The sequence below is a fragment of the Stenella coeruleoalba genome (assembly GCF_951394435.1).
Source record: "Stenella coeruleoalba genome assembly, chromosome: 4".
NCBI classification, from domain to species: Eukaryota; Metazoa; Chordata; class Mammalia; order Artiodactyla; family Delphinidae; genus Stenella; species Stenella coeruleoalba.
Window position 1 is genome coordinate 29,346,688 of NC_137149.1, and position 17,414 is coordinate 29,364,101.

The 17,414-nt window shown below is 35.5% G+C and overlaps 1 protein-coding gene and 1 long non-coding RNA gene across 2 annotated transcripts in view; one reads left to right on the forward strand and one right to left on the reverse strand.

Annotated features, from left to right (window-relative positions):
* ENPEP (glutamyl aminopeptidase) overlaps positions 1-17,414 on the reverse strand; it is a 110,634-nt gene that overhangs the window by 57,147 nt on the left and 36,073 nt on the right. Inside the window, exons 4-8 of the mRNA XM_079920794.1 lie at positions 10,991-11,111; positions 8,518-8,672; positions 7,975-8,088; positions 3,405-3,539; positions 1,494-1,559 (exon numbers count right to left, since the gene is read on the reverse strand). Coding sequence (XP_079776920.1) covers positions 1,494-1,559; positions 3,405-3,539; positions 7,975-8,088; positions 8,518-8,672; positions 10,991-11,111 — 591 coding nt within the window. The remainder of the gene's footprint in view (positions 1-1,493; positions 1,560-3,404; positions 3,540-7,974; positions 8,089-8,517; positions 8,673-10,990; positions 11,112-17,414) is intronic.
* Positions 1-17,414, forward strand: part of LOC307186110 — a 208,798-nt gene that overhangs the window by 30,745 nt on the left and 160,639 nt on the right. Inside the window, exon 2 of the long non-coding RNA XR_013828250.1 lies at positions 3,341-3,508. This is a non-coding gene — a long non-coding RNA (uncharacterized lncRNA). The remainder of the gene's footprint in view (positions 1-3,340; positions 3,509-17,414) is intronic.

The following is a 17,414-nucleotide window of genomic DNA, read 5'->3' on the forward strand; positions in this document are numbered from 1 at the left end:
TCCTCACAAAAGGTGCTTACAGTTAGAGAAGTATGAAATTTGAGTCTGAAGCTGATGAAAAGTTTACAAGATGTTCTAATGTACACTTAAGAACAAACACATAGCTTCTCTCTTTCCACCTAATGTCCACACAGAATATTTTATTCATGGACAAAAGTAGTAAAATGTACTGATGTGCTCCCTGAATATTTCCTAAATCCTGGTCTTATTTTTTACTTTAATAGTCACCTAGGAATTTAAGTATTGGGTAGAAGGGGACCATTTCCTTTTATGGTATTATGGAGAATGCTGATTGCCACATAAGAAGACTTAGCAGTAGTGAGAGCTGTAGGAATGGTGGGCAGGCACTGTCCTGGGGAATCACATCCAAAGGAAGTACTGGTACCCTTTGGGAAAGCTAGCAGGGCACTGCTCTCACCCATTTTCTATTTTATGGATTGGATACTATCAGCGCTGCCTTGCCTACTACCTGGGATGTCACAGTAGGGGGGATGGAGATGGAAGAGAAAGAGTAGGAAGACAGTTCCATCCCTAGGCTACAACAGAGCCAACCTGCAGACAGGACAGTTACAGGGACATTGTAGCAATGGTGGTAATATAGATAATATAAAACCCTGAGAGAATTGGCTTATGGTCTAGAAGAACAGCAATGGAATTGAAACATCCACTGGAGGAATAAGCTTAAGTGGGATGTGTGAAATGCTTTAAGGAATTGACTGTTATTTCTCTTTCCAAACGGAAGCAGGCCCTCTTTATTCACTGACTTTATCATAATAGGAATATGTGTGTTAACCATTTTATAATCTAATAATAAGGGAAAAGTCCTTTTAAAAACTATAATGGAAGAGCTTTATAGATTTAAATTTTTATATTATGTTGCTATGGACTGAATTGTGTTCCCCCCAAATTCATACTTTGAAGGCCTAATGCCCAATGTGATGGTATTTGGAGATGAGGCTTTTGGGAGGTTTAGGGTGAGGTTTAGATGAGATCATGAGGGTGGGAGCCTCATGATGGGATCAGTGTCTTATAAGAAGAGGCACCAGAAGGTTCTCTCTCTCTCTGCTATGTGAGGACACAGCAAAAAGGTGACCATCTGGAAGCCAGAAAGAAAACTCTCACCGAAAACTGAGTCTGCCAGCACCTTGTTCTTGGACTTCTTAGTCTACAGAACTGTGAGAAAATAAATTTGTTGTTATGCCACCCAATCTATGGTGTTTTGTTATGGCAGACTGAGCTAATACACATGTAAAGGGTGTAAAAAAATAAGTAATGTTTCACTTCTCTATGAAACTTTTGTTTTAAATGACAGTTACAGATACAACATAGGTAATAACCTGGATGTGATCACCTTTTTGTGTTCTGCAGTATTATCCTTGAGCAAGGAAAAGAAAAGTAAAAAGGGAATTGTCCTTAATTAATCACATATCTTAACATTCATCAGCCATATATCAGTGTAGTTTTTTAATAATATTAAAAGTAATAAATCATACCTGACATCCTTTTTGAAATTTCTCTGGTGTTATCCAGTCTTCAAGCATTCTCAGAATGGAAGCTCCCTATGATGGAAAAGAATGGCAAGTTAAATTAATAAAGGATATGTAAGAAACAAATATCAGTGATCACTATTGTGACTAGTATTTCATGATCATATATGTGAGATAATGTCTTTAAGATGATTATGCTAAATTATATGGCTATCAATTTGTGATATTAGGATGAAAATACCACTTGGCATACCCCCTGTATCTATGCTTCTAAAATAACTGAAAGGCAAGGAGAAATTGATAAAATGGCCATCGTTTCAGTAACAAGGTTCAAATAATTATTGCACTTCACCACATGAACCAGTAGATGGGGCTTTCCTAATGAAAGAGAAACTGGAGAAAGTTTTAGAAAAGTCATGTTCTTTGATGAACAAGGAAAGCAACTTCAGGATAGAATTCTGGCTACTTCTTAAGTATATTGGAATATTTGGGAAAAATAATTATATTTTAACAGAGGGGGGTAGACAGTTGAGGAATTAATCTGGTCAAATAGTTTAATATAGATTACGTATATAATTTAGGCATAAAATGCTACTCTTCCAAAGTGGTTTATCTCATTTGATTTTATTTAGTCTGAAGAGTCTGATGAATACTTCTGCTGTCTACTTGCATTTCATATGTTATAAGATTAATTTTAAATGTATTATTCATAGATTTAAAAATCAATTTTCAAGTAACTGACCAGAAAAACATTGCTTCCCCATTTAAGTTAGCAATTTCTACTGTAATTTATTAAGATATGTTATTTTTGTACCTAGTATAAAGCTAAAGACTTAGAAACATGTATTTATTTCTGACCTAATACCTTATACCCATGGAATATCTAGGACTTAGGAAGAAGCTGATTTAATAAATACAAATGTCTCTATGTGAATTATTAGAATATACTATAAGTGGATTAGAGATTTTCCTTTTAACAGAAAGATAAAAAGAATCATTGACAATATAAAAGAAAAATGAATAAAGGAAGCCTGAAATAATGCCATGAGAACATATGAGAGGGAAAGCCAAAAAATATGATGCTATAAACTTCAAATACTAATATATAGAAGGCTTTTTCACTAAAGCCAATTTTGTCTAGTATTCATTTTCATAATTGTAATATTTTGTCTTAAATAAAACTTTGGGTATCCCCAGAACAGTAAAATGTATTAGTTTGCAGTGGCTTTTGAACAACTTAACCTAGTGGGTAAACCACAAGAGGCTGGGGTGGAAAATCGACTAAAATATGTTGCATACAGGTGTGGAATATGTTTAGAGGAGAAGCTGCAGGAGAAGTTGTGGGAGAAAAATGGGTAGCATAAAGCTTCAGGTCACTATGGGTTATTAGCAACTTTTCATAAAATTTTACTGGATAAAAATGCCCCATCTATGACATGCTAACAAATTCATCTTTAAATCGTATATAAAAACGGATGAAAGTAATTCCTTCAAACGGAATTGGATTTAAGTGCTTCCTGGAAGCATTCTACTAGAAAAGGTGTCCACATATATGGCACTTCTCATTGACCACATGGCAGAAAGAGAAGATTTACTGTGTTTTAAAAAATCAAGTCAAATAACTTTAAATTGGATGCCTAAAGGGTAAATGTTCAGTTATCAGAATGATAGCTGTTATAAACAAAAGTAAAAAGAGAAACTTTTAAAAATCTGCTTCACACTTCTGTGACAATGACCAGCATTGATCATTTCCGCTGAAAATTACAAACTGTTGAATATTCAGCACTTGGAATAAGTTCTACACTGTTTCCCAGAGCCCATTAACATAGTATAACCATTCTTACCATTTTTAGGCATTTACTAAGAGAAGAACCACCAAACAGGAAGACATTCAAAACAGTGTTATATTTTCCGCACCTTGCTATAGGAAATCCCATCAAAAACAGATGTTATTTCATCAGGACTTGTCACAGTGACTATAATTGGGTGTGAAGATATCAAAGAATCATCCTCTTGTACAGGTAATACTTCTTCAAGTAGCATCTGATCACGCTGAAATGACAGAATGAACCAAAGAAATCTAGCACTTCCTTTATAGTGGTTTATATGTCAAAATATCATTTATATAATACACATTGGGGGGAAATAAATGACTCATATTATTTAAAACAAATATTAGATGTTCAAATTAATCATATTTTGCACTGATTTTTCTATACTGATTCCATTCCCTTCTACTTATAATTCCCTTGACTTCACCCCTATATGGCAGGCCAAGAAGACAGAAGCATTTATAAATTCTGTTTCTCCTACTTCTCTGTGACTTTCAGACATGAGCCAAACTTTTCAAGCCCTGTTTCATATGTGTGCAGTAAGAATGATGATATCACCCCACAGATTTGTCTGAGACTTGAGGAAACGTGTTGATTTGTCAACAATTGTTTTAGGGGTCTTTTTCCATTAATCATTGGAATTTGGGTGATTCGTAATTAATTGAAGAAAACATTAACTTTTGCTTTAGTTCTAATAATTACCTTCTCATTCCTGTCCTAGGTTTTCTCAGCAAAATAGAGTGTTTGAGAGGTCTAGCACGATAGTCAAACTTCCTAGGTTCAAAGCTCAGTTTCTCCACTTTCTAGACATGTGAGTTTAAGTAATTTCCCTCACCCATGATGGCAGCTACGTTTTTAGAAACGTGCAGAGGATTTAATGAGATAGTGCATGACAGGCATTTGGCATAGTACCTGGCACAGAGTGAAAACCTAACACACTAGCTGCTGTTATTATTTTGATTCTTAATCAATTAGATTCTGAAATCTAGTTCTATTAAATAAATCACTAATAATAAAAATCAAAAGCTTTATTGATCTTACTTAATCAAAAATATTTCCCAAAAGGAGCATGCTATATTAGTTTACATTTTCCAATTTTGTGAATTCCACTTATAATAGGCAAGATACTATTGTCAAGTGATGACTGTCAATCAAGGTAATTTTGTCTTGGATTTTAATTTTTGTTCCCCTAAAATGTTTAGGTAAGAAGAAAGGATCTTAATCTCAGTGTCAGGAAATTTGACTCTCATCTTGGCTGTGCTACCAGTTGTCTGTGTGACATTTGGAAGGTACATTACCTTCCTGGGCATCAGATTTTTCACCTGTAAAATGAGGCTCCACTATTGTGGTACTTATCAAGCTCTCTTACAATGTATCTTTGTTTATCTATTCCCTCCACCACCAGACCCTAAATTAGGAACTTCTGTAAGGGCAGGAAGTGTGTTTTATTCAGTTTTGGGTCCTCCGTAGTGTTCACTGAATGAAGAATGAATGAATAGATGAAGAATGAATGAGTTGGATCATATGATTAAATTTCATTTAAGAACTGCATACTAAATTTTTGCAATATTTAATTGTTTTTGAAACACTAAAAATGGAATGTTATAATATTACATATACAATATATTACATAAACAATACATCTTGATATAAGAAGGGTTACTTTATAGAAAATACAGGACAAAATAATTTTTCATTTATATAGTTTAATTTCAATAAATTATGAAATCAGCGATTTTCAACATAGAGGAATGGTCCTCAACTAGGGGACATTTTATCATTCAGATGACATCTGACAATATGTGGAGACATTTTTCTCTTGTTTTCTCTCTTTTTTTAATTGAAGTATTGTTGATTTACAATGTCATGCTAATTTCTACCGTACAGCAAAGTGACTCAGTTATACACATACATACATTATTTTTTATATTCTTTTCCATTATGGTTTATCCCGGGGGACTGGATGTAGTTCCCTGTGCTATACAGTAGGACCTTGTTGTTTATCCATCCTAAATGTAATAGTTTGCATCTACTAACCCCAAACTCTCAGTCCATCCCTCTCCCTCTCCTACCCCTTGGCAACCACAAGTCTGTTCTCTATGTCTGTGAGTCCATTTCTGTTTTGTAGATAAGTTCATTGTGCCATATTTTACATTCCACATATAAGTGATATCATATGGTATCTGTCTTTCTCTGTCTGACTTACTTAGTGTGATCATCTCTAGTTGCATCCGTGTTGCTGCAAATGGCATTATTTCATTCTTTTTTATAGCGGAGTAATATTCCATTGTATATATGTACAACATCGTCTTTATCCATTCATCTTTTGATGAACATTTAGGTTGTTTCCATGTGTTGGCTATCGTGAATAGTGCTGCTGTGAACATAGGGGTGCACGTATCTCTTTGATTTATGGTTTTGTCCAGGTATACGTCCAGGAGTGGGATTGCTGGAGCATGTGGTAGTTTTATTTTTAGTTTTCTGAGGAACTTCCATACTGTTTTCCATAGTGGCTGCACCAACTTTCATTCCCACCAACAGAGTAGGAGGGTTCTGTTTTCTCCACACCATCTTATGGAGACATTTTTGGTTTCACAGCTGGGGTGGAGGGTTACTGGCATCTAATAGATACAGGCCAGGGATGCTGCTAAATACCCTACAATACACAGGACAGACCCCACAACAAAGAATTATCTGGCCCAAATGTCAATAGTTCCATCCTTGAAAAACCACAATGTAGATTAAATTTTAAAGAAGCAATTGTTGCAAATTAACTTTTTCACTTTTTTTTATCTTTCAGTTTTAATTTATAGACTAACTTGTTCTCAAAGTATACTTTTGTGATATGAGAAAATAATTAGGATGCAATACCAAATACTAATTGAACATTTTTTCAGTAATTTCAGTTTTTATAACCTGAAGACATTTATTAGAAGTTAATTGTTTAATTAATTTTATAATTTAATTAATGCTTTTCTTGGTCCATTTTTAAAAGTTTTTTGAAATATAATTTACATTATTAAAATTTACCCTCTTAAAGTAGACAGTTTGATGAGTTTTGACAGATATAAACAATCTTAACTACAATGATAGTCAAGATATGGAAAAATTTCTTACCCCTAAAAGTTCCCTTGAATCCTTTTTCAGTCTGTCTCCTCCTTTCACCTTAGTCCCTGACAACCAGTGATATATATTTTATTCCTATAGTTTTGTCTTTTCTATAATGTCAAATAAATGGACTCATTCAGTATGTAGTCATTCACAGATGCCTTTTTCCACATAGCAAATGCTTTAGAGATTCATCCACAATGTTACTTTACCAGTAATTTGCTCCTTCTACTGTTGAGTAGTATTCTATTGTATCAATATGCTACAATTTATTTATAAATTTGAGTTGTTTCTAGCAGTTGGCTATTATGAATATTCCCATTATGTGCATTTGCATGCAGGTTTTGTGTGGACAAGTGTTTTCATGTCTCTTGGAGTAGGATTGCTGGATTATATGATAAATGTATGTTTAACTTATAAGAAGTGGTCACACTATTTTCAAGGGTGACTGTATCATGTCTACCAGCAATGTATGTGACTTGAAATTGCTCCACAAATTTACCTACATTTGGTATTATCAGTCTTTTAAATTTTAGATATTTGGGATGGTTAATTTTATGTCACATTGATTGATGGGGCCATGATGCCGAGGTATTTGCTCAAACATTATTGTGGGTGTTTCTGTGAAGGTGTTTTGAATGAGATTTACACTTAAATTGGTGAACTTTGCGTTCACCAGTTTAACTTTTTTCACTTTTTAAAGCAGGTTGTGAAAACGGCAAGGGCTGCAAGCATCTAACACTCTTCTTATTGTATCCAGTGGAGGGCAGTAGTCTATACAGTACACAACCTCCTGCAATGCTACTTTCACATAACCACACACTTACACTTTTATATATACAAACTGATAAGAATACACCACCTAAATACAGATGAAAACAGGTGTAGCTTTTTGGGAAAAATATCTTCAGAGTTCATAGAAGCCTCTGTTCCAGGCCCCTCAGAGACACAGAATAATAATAGTAATTACATGTACATTTTGGAAGCTTTTAAGCTTACAATACAGAGAACAGTGTTCTTCTTTCATAGAGGAGAGAACTGACTCAGGATATGTAACTTGCTCGAGGTCACATTCCCTGTAATGCATCTAAGAAATGATGTGTGCAAGATTTGAACCTGAGTCTAACTACTAAGTTTATGCGTTTATCTCTTTACCGTGTCATTTCAGCAACCTGTGTAAGGGAAGTCATTTATAAAATTAGGCTTGGGCATTTTTCAAAGGGTTAGCACTACAGATAATTTCTTGAACACAGAGTTGGCATTGTCTAAGCTAGATATTTTTTTCCTGCCCTGGCACGTGTTGTTGAATGACTCTACCAACCACATTCTTGGCTCGTGGTGGTCAATTGCCCTCTAGGGCCTGGGCATAGGCTCTGAGCATGGTGTAGTTCAGTGGACGCAGCTGGTTCCACCCCAGCCTCCCAATGGAATTCCCAATTCAATACTGCACTTGGCCCCAAACTCAGGGCCACTGTCATAGTCCAAAGGCTTCAATCAGCTTGACATGAGGAAAACAGAGATTTGGAACTTATATGTTTAGGGCTCACCATTTGCCACTCTTTTTCTGCATGGTCTACTCCCAGGAACTCAAAGAAGGAAGCAAACCCTTCGTTTAACCACAGGTCTTCCCACCATTCCATGGTCACAGTATTTCCAAACCACTGAAATTATAAGCAAGAAAGAGGGTTAAATTCTCATGCCTTTGGTAGAAAGGCCTAGAAAATTTCAGTACATTCATTTGTTCATGCAAATTTTGTCACTTGACACAAAAGTGGCAGACATCATACTTAGCATTTATTTCCTGCTTTATTTCTCCTGGTTTTTAAGTGATCTGAAATTCTCCTTATTGTCTTCATTTTGGTAGTACTGGGAATATTTAAAGTTATAGGAAAACCTTGTGTATTTACTAAAGGCAGAACAATGTGTCTTAAAAGTTTCTTTATGGTAAAATGTTTATTAGCAGTAAGAAAGACTTTCAAGCAGGATTTTCTGGGTTGGCTACTTTTTATTTGCTAAGTTATAATTTCAATCATTCCTATGGTCTTAAGCCACTTTTTAAAATAAGCTAAGTTGGTGCTAAGATTCTATACCTGATGCACAAGTTCATGGGCAACCACAGTGGCCACCCTCTGTTGGTTTGATGAGGCTGATTCATTAGGGTCATAAAGCAGGTTTGTTTCTCTGTAAGTGATGAGTCCCCAGTTCTCCATAGCCCCAGTGCCAAAATCTGGAATAGCGATTTTATCTATGGAAAAAGAGTCCAGTGAGAAATACATTCTTTCCATTTTGTTCATAACACTTCTTACCAAATTAAGTTCTTCAGGTGAACGTTTTTTAAAAGACTAAAAATAATTTCTCAGAGTGAAAAACAATCATCTATTTGTGTAAACTTTTCAGTCTTTAATGCACTCAGAGTATCCATGGAACTCTTCCTGTTGGCTCCAGATATCAATGTGTCTTTTATTTTTTAAGAATACTATTGGCAATGCTCTGTTCAAGTCTTCTATAATTTTATGTCTTTTGTTCCTTTCTGTATTTCATTTTTATTTGCTTTTTCCCCCCATGACTTTCACTTAGATAATACCAATCTTCTGTTTGGGGGGGTATGCTGTAAGGAATAAGAGAATGAAGTTTTCAAATGAGGTCTTAGAAGTACAGAGCTTCCAAGTGTGTAGAAATATATTTCTGTCCAAGGAAACAGATTATTAGAGAACACAAAATTCCACTTTTTCCCTAATTCTGTACAATTTGTGGTCAACCAGATTCCCTACTAATTGAATAGCTTACCATCCACTTGTATGTATGTATTAAATTAGTTGGATCAACATGGAATTGACTATATTCTCTGGAAATTCCCTTCCAGGTCTAAAATGTTGAATTCAATCTAGACTTTCTAGTACTTATTTTTGCTGGGACCTATAATGGTAGACATGCTATCTGACAGAAAGAGGCAGTGTTGATCAGTTCTATGTTAAATCCCAAAACAGAAAAGTTTCAGTTGGATTGGTGGACAGAATGCAGCTTCTCCAGTTAATGAACTATAATAAGCATGGGATTTATTATTACATATAATTTAAATTAGGCACATAAATGAAAATAAATTAAATTTTCATCTAACATAAAGAAAAGGTCCTTTCTTTATGGTTAAAATAAAGATTCTTAAAGCTTTTTATAAAAAGAATGAAAATGGATACATCTTAAATGGAGGTCAGAATTACAGCAGTAGTTTACTTTTAGTGTTATTTTCATTCTTAGGTTTGGTTATTTTGTCACAGAGTACCTCTTAAAGTTTGGAGAAATATTTCCCCCAAGGGCCAGTATTCTCCATAATGTTACAGAGTGTAATTTGTACCTAACCCATGAACAAAAGGAATTTTTTTAAACCTCATTTCTTTGGTGAGTATTGACATTATAATTAATTAACTCCAGTGCGTTTAATTTAGGGGGTGGATAAATGCAGTAATCAATTGTGAGGAAAGTCTAAGAGTCAATTCTGAAAGAGTTGAAAATGCATATAAAAGTATGAAGAAGAAGAATATGGGAGAGAGGGAGGAAGAAAAGAGAACAGAAAAATAAATTTGTGAGATTTCCACTTTCCAGGTTATCATGGGTGGTACAAGAGAGATAAAGAGAAAAAGGCTTTTAAATTAATGTGATTAACATTTTATTAGATGTTATTCTGATTTTGTGGAAAGTTGTTTCTCTTCCTGTTTCCTTCTCTAATATTTGTTAAGCAATAAAAAAAAAAAAGAAAAAAACCCGGAGCATCCACAAAGTTGCTCAGAGCCACAGACATTCCCATGTAGAGAATTTGACATTCCAGTTGCTTTGCATTGGTAATTTATTAAAGTAAGGGAAGAAACAGAAATAGAGAAGTCGATTGTTGGTTTGTTGGTTTTCTTGTTGCCTTCATTTCATCCCTACAGACATCTATATGGGTGTTAAATTTAAAGTCTTTGCTAATACCACTCAAGCTTACTATTAAAGCATTTCTGCTGTTGATAGAAGTGTCATATCCATACCATTTTGATTATAGCACTATTTTTATTTTAAAAAGAAAACATGTTCCCCACATCCTCCTTATTAGAAAAAATACTTATGGAAGGAGCACCAGTTCATTTTAACTGCTGAAGAATCTAGAATTAGTCTTGTACAACAGTGGAAAGACTGGAAGTACTTGGGGCTCTGACAGCATTATTTATCCCTATTATTTATTAATGTAAGCTATTGGGATGGGTACTAATTTTGAAATCAGCTGATCTAGGTTGCTCTTTCTGGTTCCATCATTATCAATGTCTGCAGTTTTATGTATATACTTCAATCTTTATTTGGAAATAAAATACTATACATTCATCAGGTAAGAACAGAGTATAGACATTATTCTTAGAGGAATCCAGAAAGAATCTTTCAGCATCTAGTAAGTATTAGATACATAGTATAGGCATATGATGAAAAGACTAAGGGATGACCATTAACTAAGGATGCTAAAGCTGGAGGAAATGAGTTAACTTAAGTGAAAACAAAAGCAATATTAAAAACAAGAAAATAAAATATGGTTCTCACCTAATTTAGGAAGAGCATAATCCATAGCGAAGTAGGCTTCAAAATAATCAAACACACTTTTAGTTATATTTGCAGCATATTCAGCTGTGTGCTTTTGCTCTGGCTGGACGTATATAGTGAGCTATTAAAATAAAAAAAATTCAGTGAAAATTTTTCATTTGAAAAAACACAAAAACTATGATACATGACATAGTACAAAGAAGGTGGGCTTTGGAGCCAGGTAAGTCTAATTGGAATCCCAGTTCTGCATGGTCTTGGACAAATCACTTCATGTCTCTGAGACTCATATGTAAAGGAAAAGAATACCGCATAACTCACTAAGTAATTTCAATGACTATAAATAATGTAATAATTTATAAATAAATATATAAATAAAATATACTGTACATAATGTACAGTATATTTTTTAAATATTACTTTTTTCTACTTAGAACATATATTGTCTTCTTAATATTTGTGTATCTATTTATCTCGCTTTGTGTAATTCGTCTTTGAAGAAATAAGGCATGTGATTTTTTTCTCATCTAAAGAACCCTTAGATATGTGTTTTCCATTTGCTTTTCTATCCATTGCTACCCACACTACCCTTTGATATATTAACTATTCTACTTCCAGAGTCTAAAATACAATGACTCAAAATTTTCTTGAGAGGGAGGCATCTTGATAAGCCAAATCTTGATAAACTACATCTCTAAGTATCTAGGATATTATTTTTATGCCATGACATAATTTATAAATCAAACCAAGTATAGACTTTTTACTCCCCAATTCTAAGCATGTATAACCCCAAGTAGCCATCACAATATTGAAGGAGAAAAACAATATTGGAAGATTGATAATATCTGACTTCAAGACTTACTGTAAAGCTACAGTAATCAAGACAATGCGGTATTAACAAAACAATAGAAAAATAGATCAGTACAAGACAATAGAGAGCCCAGAAATAGACCCACATAAATATAGTCAACTGATCTTCGACAAAGGAGTAAAGGCAATACAATGGAGCAAAGACAGTATCTTCAATGAATGATGCTGGAATAACTGGACATCCATCTGCAAAAAAATAAATCTAGACACAGACCTAACACCCTTCACAAATATGAACTCAAAATTGATCACATACCTAAATGTAAAACACAAAACTATAAAACTCCTGGAAGATAACATAGGGGAAAATCTAGATGACTTTGGATATGAAGATGACTTCTTAGCTTTACCACCAAAGGCATAATCTATGAAAGAAATAACTGATAAGCTAGGCTTCATTAAAACTTTTGCTCTCTGAAAGACAATGTCAAGAGAATGAGAAGATAAGCCGCAGACTGGGAGGAAATATTTGTAGAAGGTCCATCTCATAAACAACAGTTATACAAAATATACAAAGAACTCTTAAAACTCAACAAGAAGAAAGGAAACAACCTGATTAAAAAATGGGCCAAAGACCTAAACAAGACACCTCACCAAAGAAGATATACAGATATCAAGTATGTATATGAAAAGATGCTTCACATCATATGTCATCAAGGAGATGCAAATTAAAATAACAAAGAGGTACCACAGCACACCTACTACAATGCCAAAATCCAAAACACTGACAACACCAAATGCTGGTGAGGATGTGGAGCAATAGGAATTCCCATACATTGCTGGGGGGAATGCAAGCTGGTACAGCCATTTTGGAGGATAGTTTGGCAGTTTCTTACAAAACTAAACATACTCTTAACATATGGCCCAAGAATTGTGCTCCTTTGTGTTTACCCAAAGGAGTTTAAAACATGTCCTGAGGTTGGTTCAAGATGGCAGGATAGAAGGACATGCTCTGCTCCCTCTTCCGAGAACACCGGAATCACAACTAACTGCTGAACAGTCATCGACAGGAAGACACTGGAACTCACCAAAAAAGATACCCCACATGCAAAGACAAAGGAGAAGCCACAATGAGATGGTAGGAGGGACGCTATCACAATAAAATCAAATCCCATAACTGCTGGGTGGGTGACTCGCAAACTGGAGAACACTTATACCACAGAAGTCACCCACTGGAGTAAAGGTTCTGAGCCCCACATCAGGCTTCCCAACCTGGGGGTCTGACAACAGGAGGAGGAATTCCTAGAGAATCAGACTTTGAAGGCAGAGGGATTTGATTGCAGGACTTCGACAGGACTGGGGGAAACAGAGACTCCACTCTTGGAGGACACACACAAAGTAGTGTGCACATTGGGATCCAGGGGAAGGAGCAGTGACCCCATAGGAGACTGAACCAGACCTACCTGCTAGTGTTGGAGGGTCTCCTGCAGAGGCAGGGGGCAACTGTGGCTCACCAAAGGACAAGGACACTGGCAGCAGAAGTCTGGGAAGTACACCTTGGCGTGAGCCCTCCCTGAGTCTGCCATTAGCTCCACCAAAGAGCCTGGGTAGGCTCCAGTATTGGGTCGCCTCAGGCCAAACAACCAACAGGAAGGGAACCCAGCCCCACCCATCAGCAAACAAGTGGATTAAAGTTTTATTGAACTCTCCCCACCAGAGCAACAGACAGCTCTATCCACCACCAGTCCCTCCCATCAGGAACCTTCAACAAGCCTCTTACATAGCCTCATCCACCAGAGGGCAGAGAGCAGAAGCAAGAAGAACTACAGTCCTGCAGCCTGTGGGACAAAACCCACATTCACACAAAGATAGACAAGATGAAAAGGTAGAGGGCTGTGTACCAGCTGAAGGAACAAGATAAAACCCCAGAAAAACAACCAAATGAAATTGAGATAGGCAATCTTCCAGAAAAAGAATTCAGAATAATGATAGTGAAGATGATCCAGGACCTTGGAAAAAGAATGGAGGCAAAGATTGAGAAGAGGAAAGAAATGTTTAACAAAGATCTAGAAGAAATAAAGAACAAACAAACAGATGAACAATACAATAACTGAAATGAAAAATACACTAGAAGGAATCAATAGCAGAATAACTGAGGCAGAAGAACGAATAAGTGACCTGGAAGACAGAATGGTAGAATTCACTGCTGTGGAAAAGAATAAAAAAAGAATGAAAAGAAATGAAGACAGCTTAAGAGACCTCTGGGACAACATTAAATGCAACAACATTCGCATTATAGGGGACCCAGAAGGAGAAGAGAGAGAGAAAGGACCTGAGAAAATATTTTAAGAGATTATAGTTGAAAACTTCTGTAACATGGGGAAAGAAATAGCCACCCAGTCCAAGAAGCACAGAGAGTCCCATACATGATAAACCCAAGGAGAAACATGCCGAGACACATAGTAATCAAATTGGCAAAAATTAAAGACAAAAACATTATTGAAAGCAGCAAGGGAAAAACGACAAATAACATACAAGGGAACTCCCATAAGGTTAACATAAGGTTAACAGAGGATTTCTCAGCAGAAACTCTACAAGCCAGAAGGGAGTGGCATGATAGAGTGATGAAAGGGAAGAACCTACAACCAAGATTACTCTGCCCAGTAAGGATCTCATTCAGATTTGATGGAGAAATCAAAAGCTTTACAGAGAAGCAAAAGCTAAAAGAATTCAACACCACCAAACCAGCTCTACAGCAAATGCTAAAGGAACTTCTCTAAGTGGGAAACACAAGAGAAGAAAAGGATCTACAAAAACAGACCCAAAACAATTAAGAAAATGGTCATAGGAACATACATATTGATAATGACCTTAAACGTGAATGGATTAAATGCTCCAACCAAAAGACACAGGCTTGCTGAATGGATACAAAAACAAGACCCATATATATGCTGTCTATAAGAGACCCACTTCAGATCTAGGGACACATACAGACTGAAAGTGAGGGGTTGGAAAAAGATATTCCATGCAAATGGAAATCAAAAGAAAGCTGAAGTAGCAATAGTCATATCAAATAAAATAGACTTTAAAATAAAGAATATTACAAGAGATAAGGAAGGACACTACGTAATGATCAAGGGATGACTCCAAGAAGAATATAGAACAATTATAAATATACATGCACCCAACATAGGAGCACCTCAATACGTAAGGCAACTGCTAACAGCTCTAAAAGAGGAAATTAACAGTAACACAGTAATAGTGGGGGACTTTAACACTTCACTTACACCAATGGACAGATCATCCAAACAGAAAATTAATAAGGAAACACAAGCTTTAAATGGCACAACAGACCAGATAGATTTAATTGATATTTTTAGGACATTCCATCCAAAACCAGCAGATTACACTCTCTCCTCAAGTGTGCATGGAACATTCTCCAGGATAGATCACATTTTGGGTCACAAATCAAACCTCAGTAAATTTAACAAAACTGAAATCATATCAAGCATCTTTTCTGACCACAACGCTATGAGATTAGAAATGAATTACAGGGAAAAAAACGTAAAAAACACAAACACATGGAGGCTAAACAATACATTATTAAATAACCAAGAGATCACTGAAGAAATCACAGAGGAAATCAAAATATCCCTAGAGACAAATGACAATGAAAACACAACGATCCAAAACCTATGGAATGCAGCAAAAGCAGTTTTAAGAGGGAAGTTTATAGCTATACAAGCCGACTTCAAGAAACAAGAAAAATCTCAAATAATCTAACGTTACACCTAAAGGAACTAGAGAAAGAAGAACAAACAAAACCCAAAGTTAGCAGAAGGAAAGAAATCATAAAGATTGGAGCAGAAATAAATGAAATAGAAACAAAGAAAACAATAGCAAAGATCAGTAAAACTAAAAGCTGATTCTTTGAGAAGGTAAACAGAATTGATAAACCATTAGCCAGACTCATCAAGAAAGAGAGGGAGAGGATTCAAATCAATAAAATTAGAAATGAAAAAGGAGAAGTTACAACAGACACGACAGAAATACAAAGCATCTTAAGAGGCTACTACAAGCAACTCTGTTCCTATAAAATGCGCAACCTTCAAGAAATGGACAAAGTCTTAGAAAGGTATAGCCTTCCAAGACTGAACAGGAAGAAACAGAAAATAGGAACAGACCAATCACAAGTAATGAGATTGAAACTGTGATTAAAAGTCTTCTAACAAAGAAAAGTCCAGGACCAGATGGCTTCACAGGTGAATTCTATCAAACATTTAAAGAAGAGCTAACACCCATTCTTCTCAAACTCTTCTAAAATGTTGCAGAGGAAGGAAAACACCCAAACTCATTCTATGAGGCCACCATCACCCTGATACCAAAACCAAAGATAGTACAAAAACAGAAAATTACAGACCAATATCACTGATGAATATAGATGAAAAAATCCTCAAGAAAACACTAGCAAACAGAATCCAACAACACATTAAAAGGATCATACACCATGATCAAGTGGGGTTTATCCCAGAGATGCAAGGATTCTTCAATATATGCAAATCAATCAATGTGATACACCATATTAACAAATTGAAGAACAAAACCCATATGATCATCTCAATAGATGCAGAAGAAGCTTTTGACAAAATTCAACACCCATTTATCATAAAAACTCTCCAGAAAGTGGGCGTAGAAGGAAGCTACTTTAACATAATAAAGGCCATATACAATAAACCCGCAGTAAACATCATTCTCAATGGTGAAAAACTGAAAGCATTTCCTCTAAGATCAGGAACAAGACAAGGATGTCCACTCTCACCACTAGTATTCAACATAGTTTTGGAAGTCCTAGCCATGGCAATCAGAGAAGCAAAAAGTAAAAAAAGGAATACAAACTGGAAAAGAAAAAGTAAAACTGTCACTGTTTGCAGATGACATGATACTATACATGGAGAATCCTAATGATGCCACCAGAAAACTACTAGAGTTAATCAATGAATTTGGTAAAGTTGCAGGATACAAAATTAATGCACAGAAATATCTTGCATTCCTCTACACTAATGATGAAAGATCTGAAAGAGGAATTAAGGAAACACTCCCATTTAACATTGCAACAAAAAGAGTAAAATGCCTAGGAATAAACCTACCTAGGGAGACAAAATTCCTGTATGCAGAAAAGTGTAAGACACTGATGAAAGAAATTAAAGATGACACAAACAGATGGAGAAGTATACCATGTTCTTGGATTGGAAGAATCAACATTGTGAAAATGAGTATACTACCGAAAGCAATCTACAGATTCAATGCAATCCCTATCAAATTACCAATGGCATTTTTTACAGAACTAGAACTAAAAGTCTTAAAATTTGTTTGGAGACACAAAAGACCCTGAGTAGCCAGAGCAGTCTTGAGGGAAAACAGTGGAGCTGGAGGAATCAGACTCCCTGACTTCAGACTATACTACAAAGCTACAGTAATCAAGACAGTATGGTACTGGCACAAAAACAGAAATATAGATCAATGGAACAGGATAGAAAGCCCAGAGAGAAACCCACACACCTATGGTTAACTAATCTATGACAAAGGAGGCAAGGTTATACAATGGAGAAAAGACAGT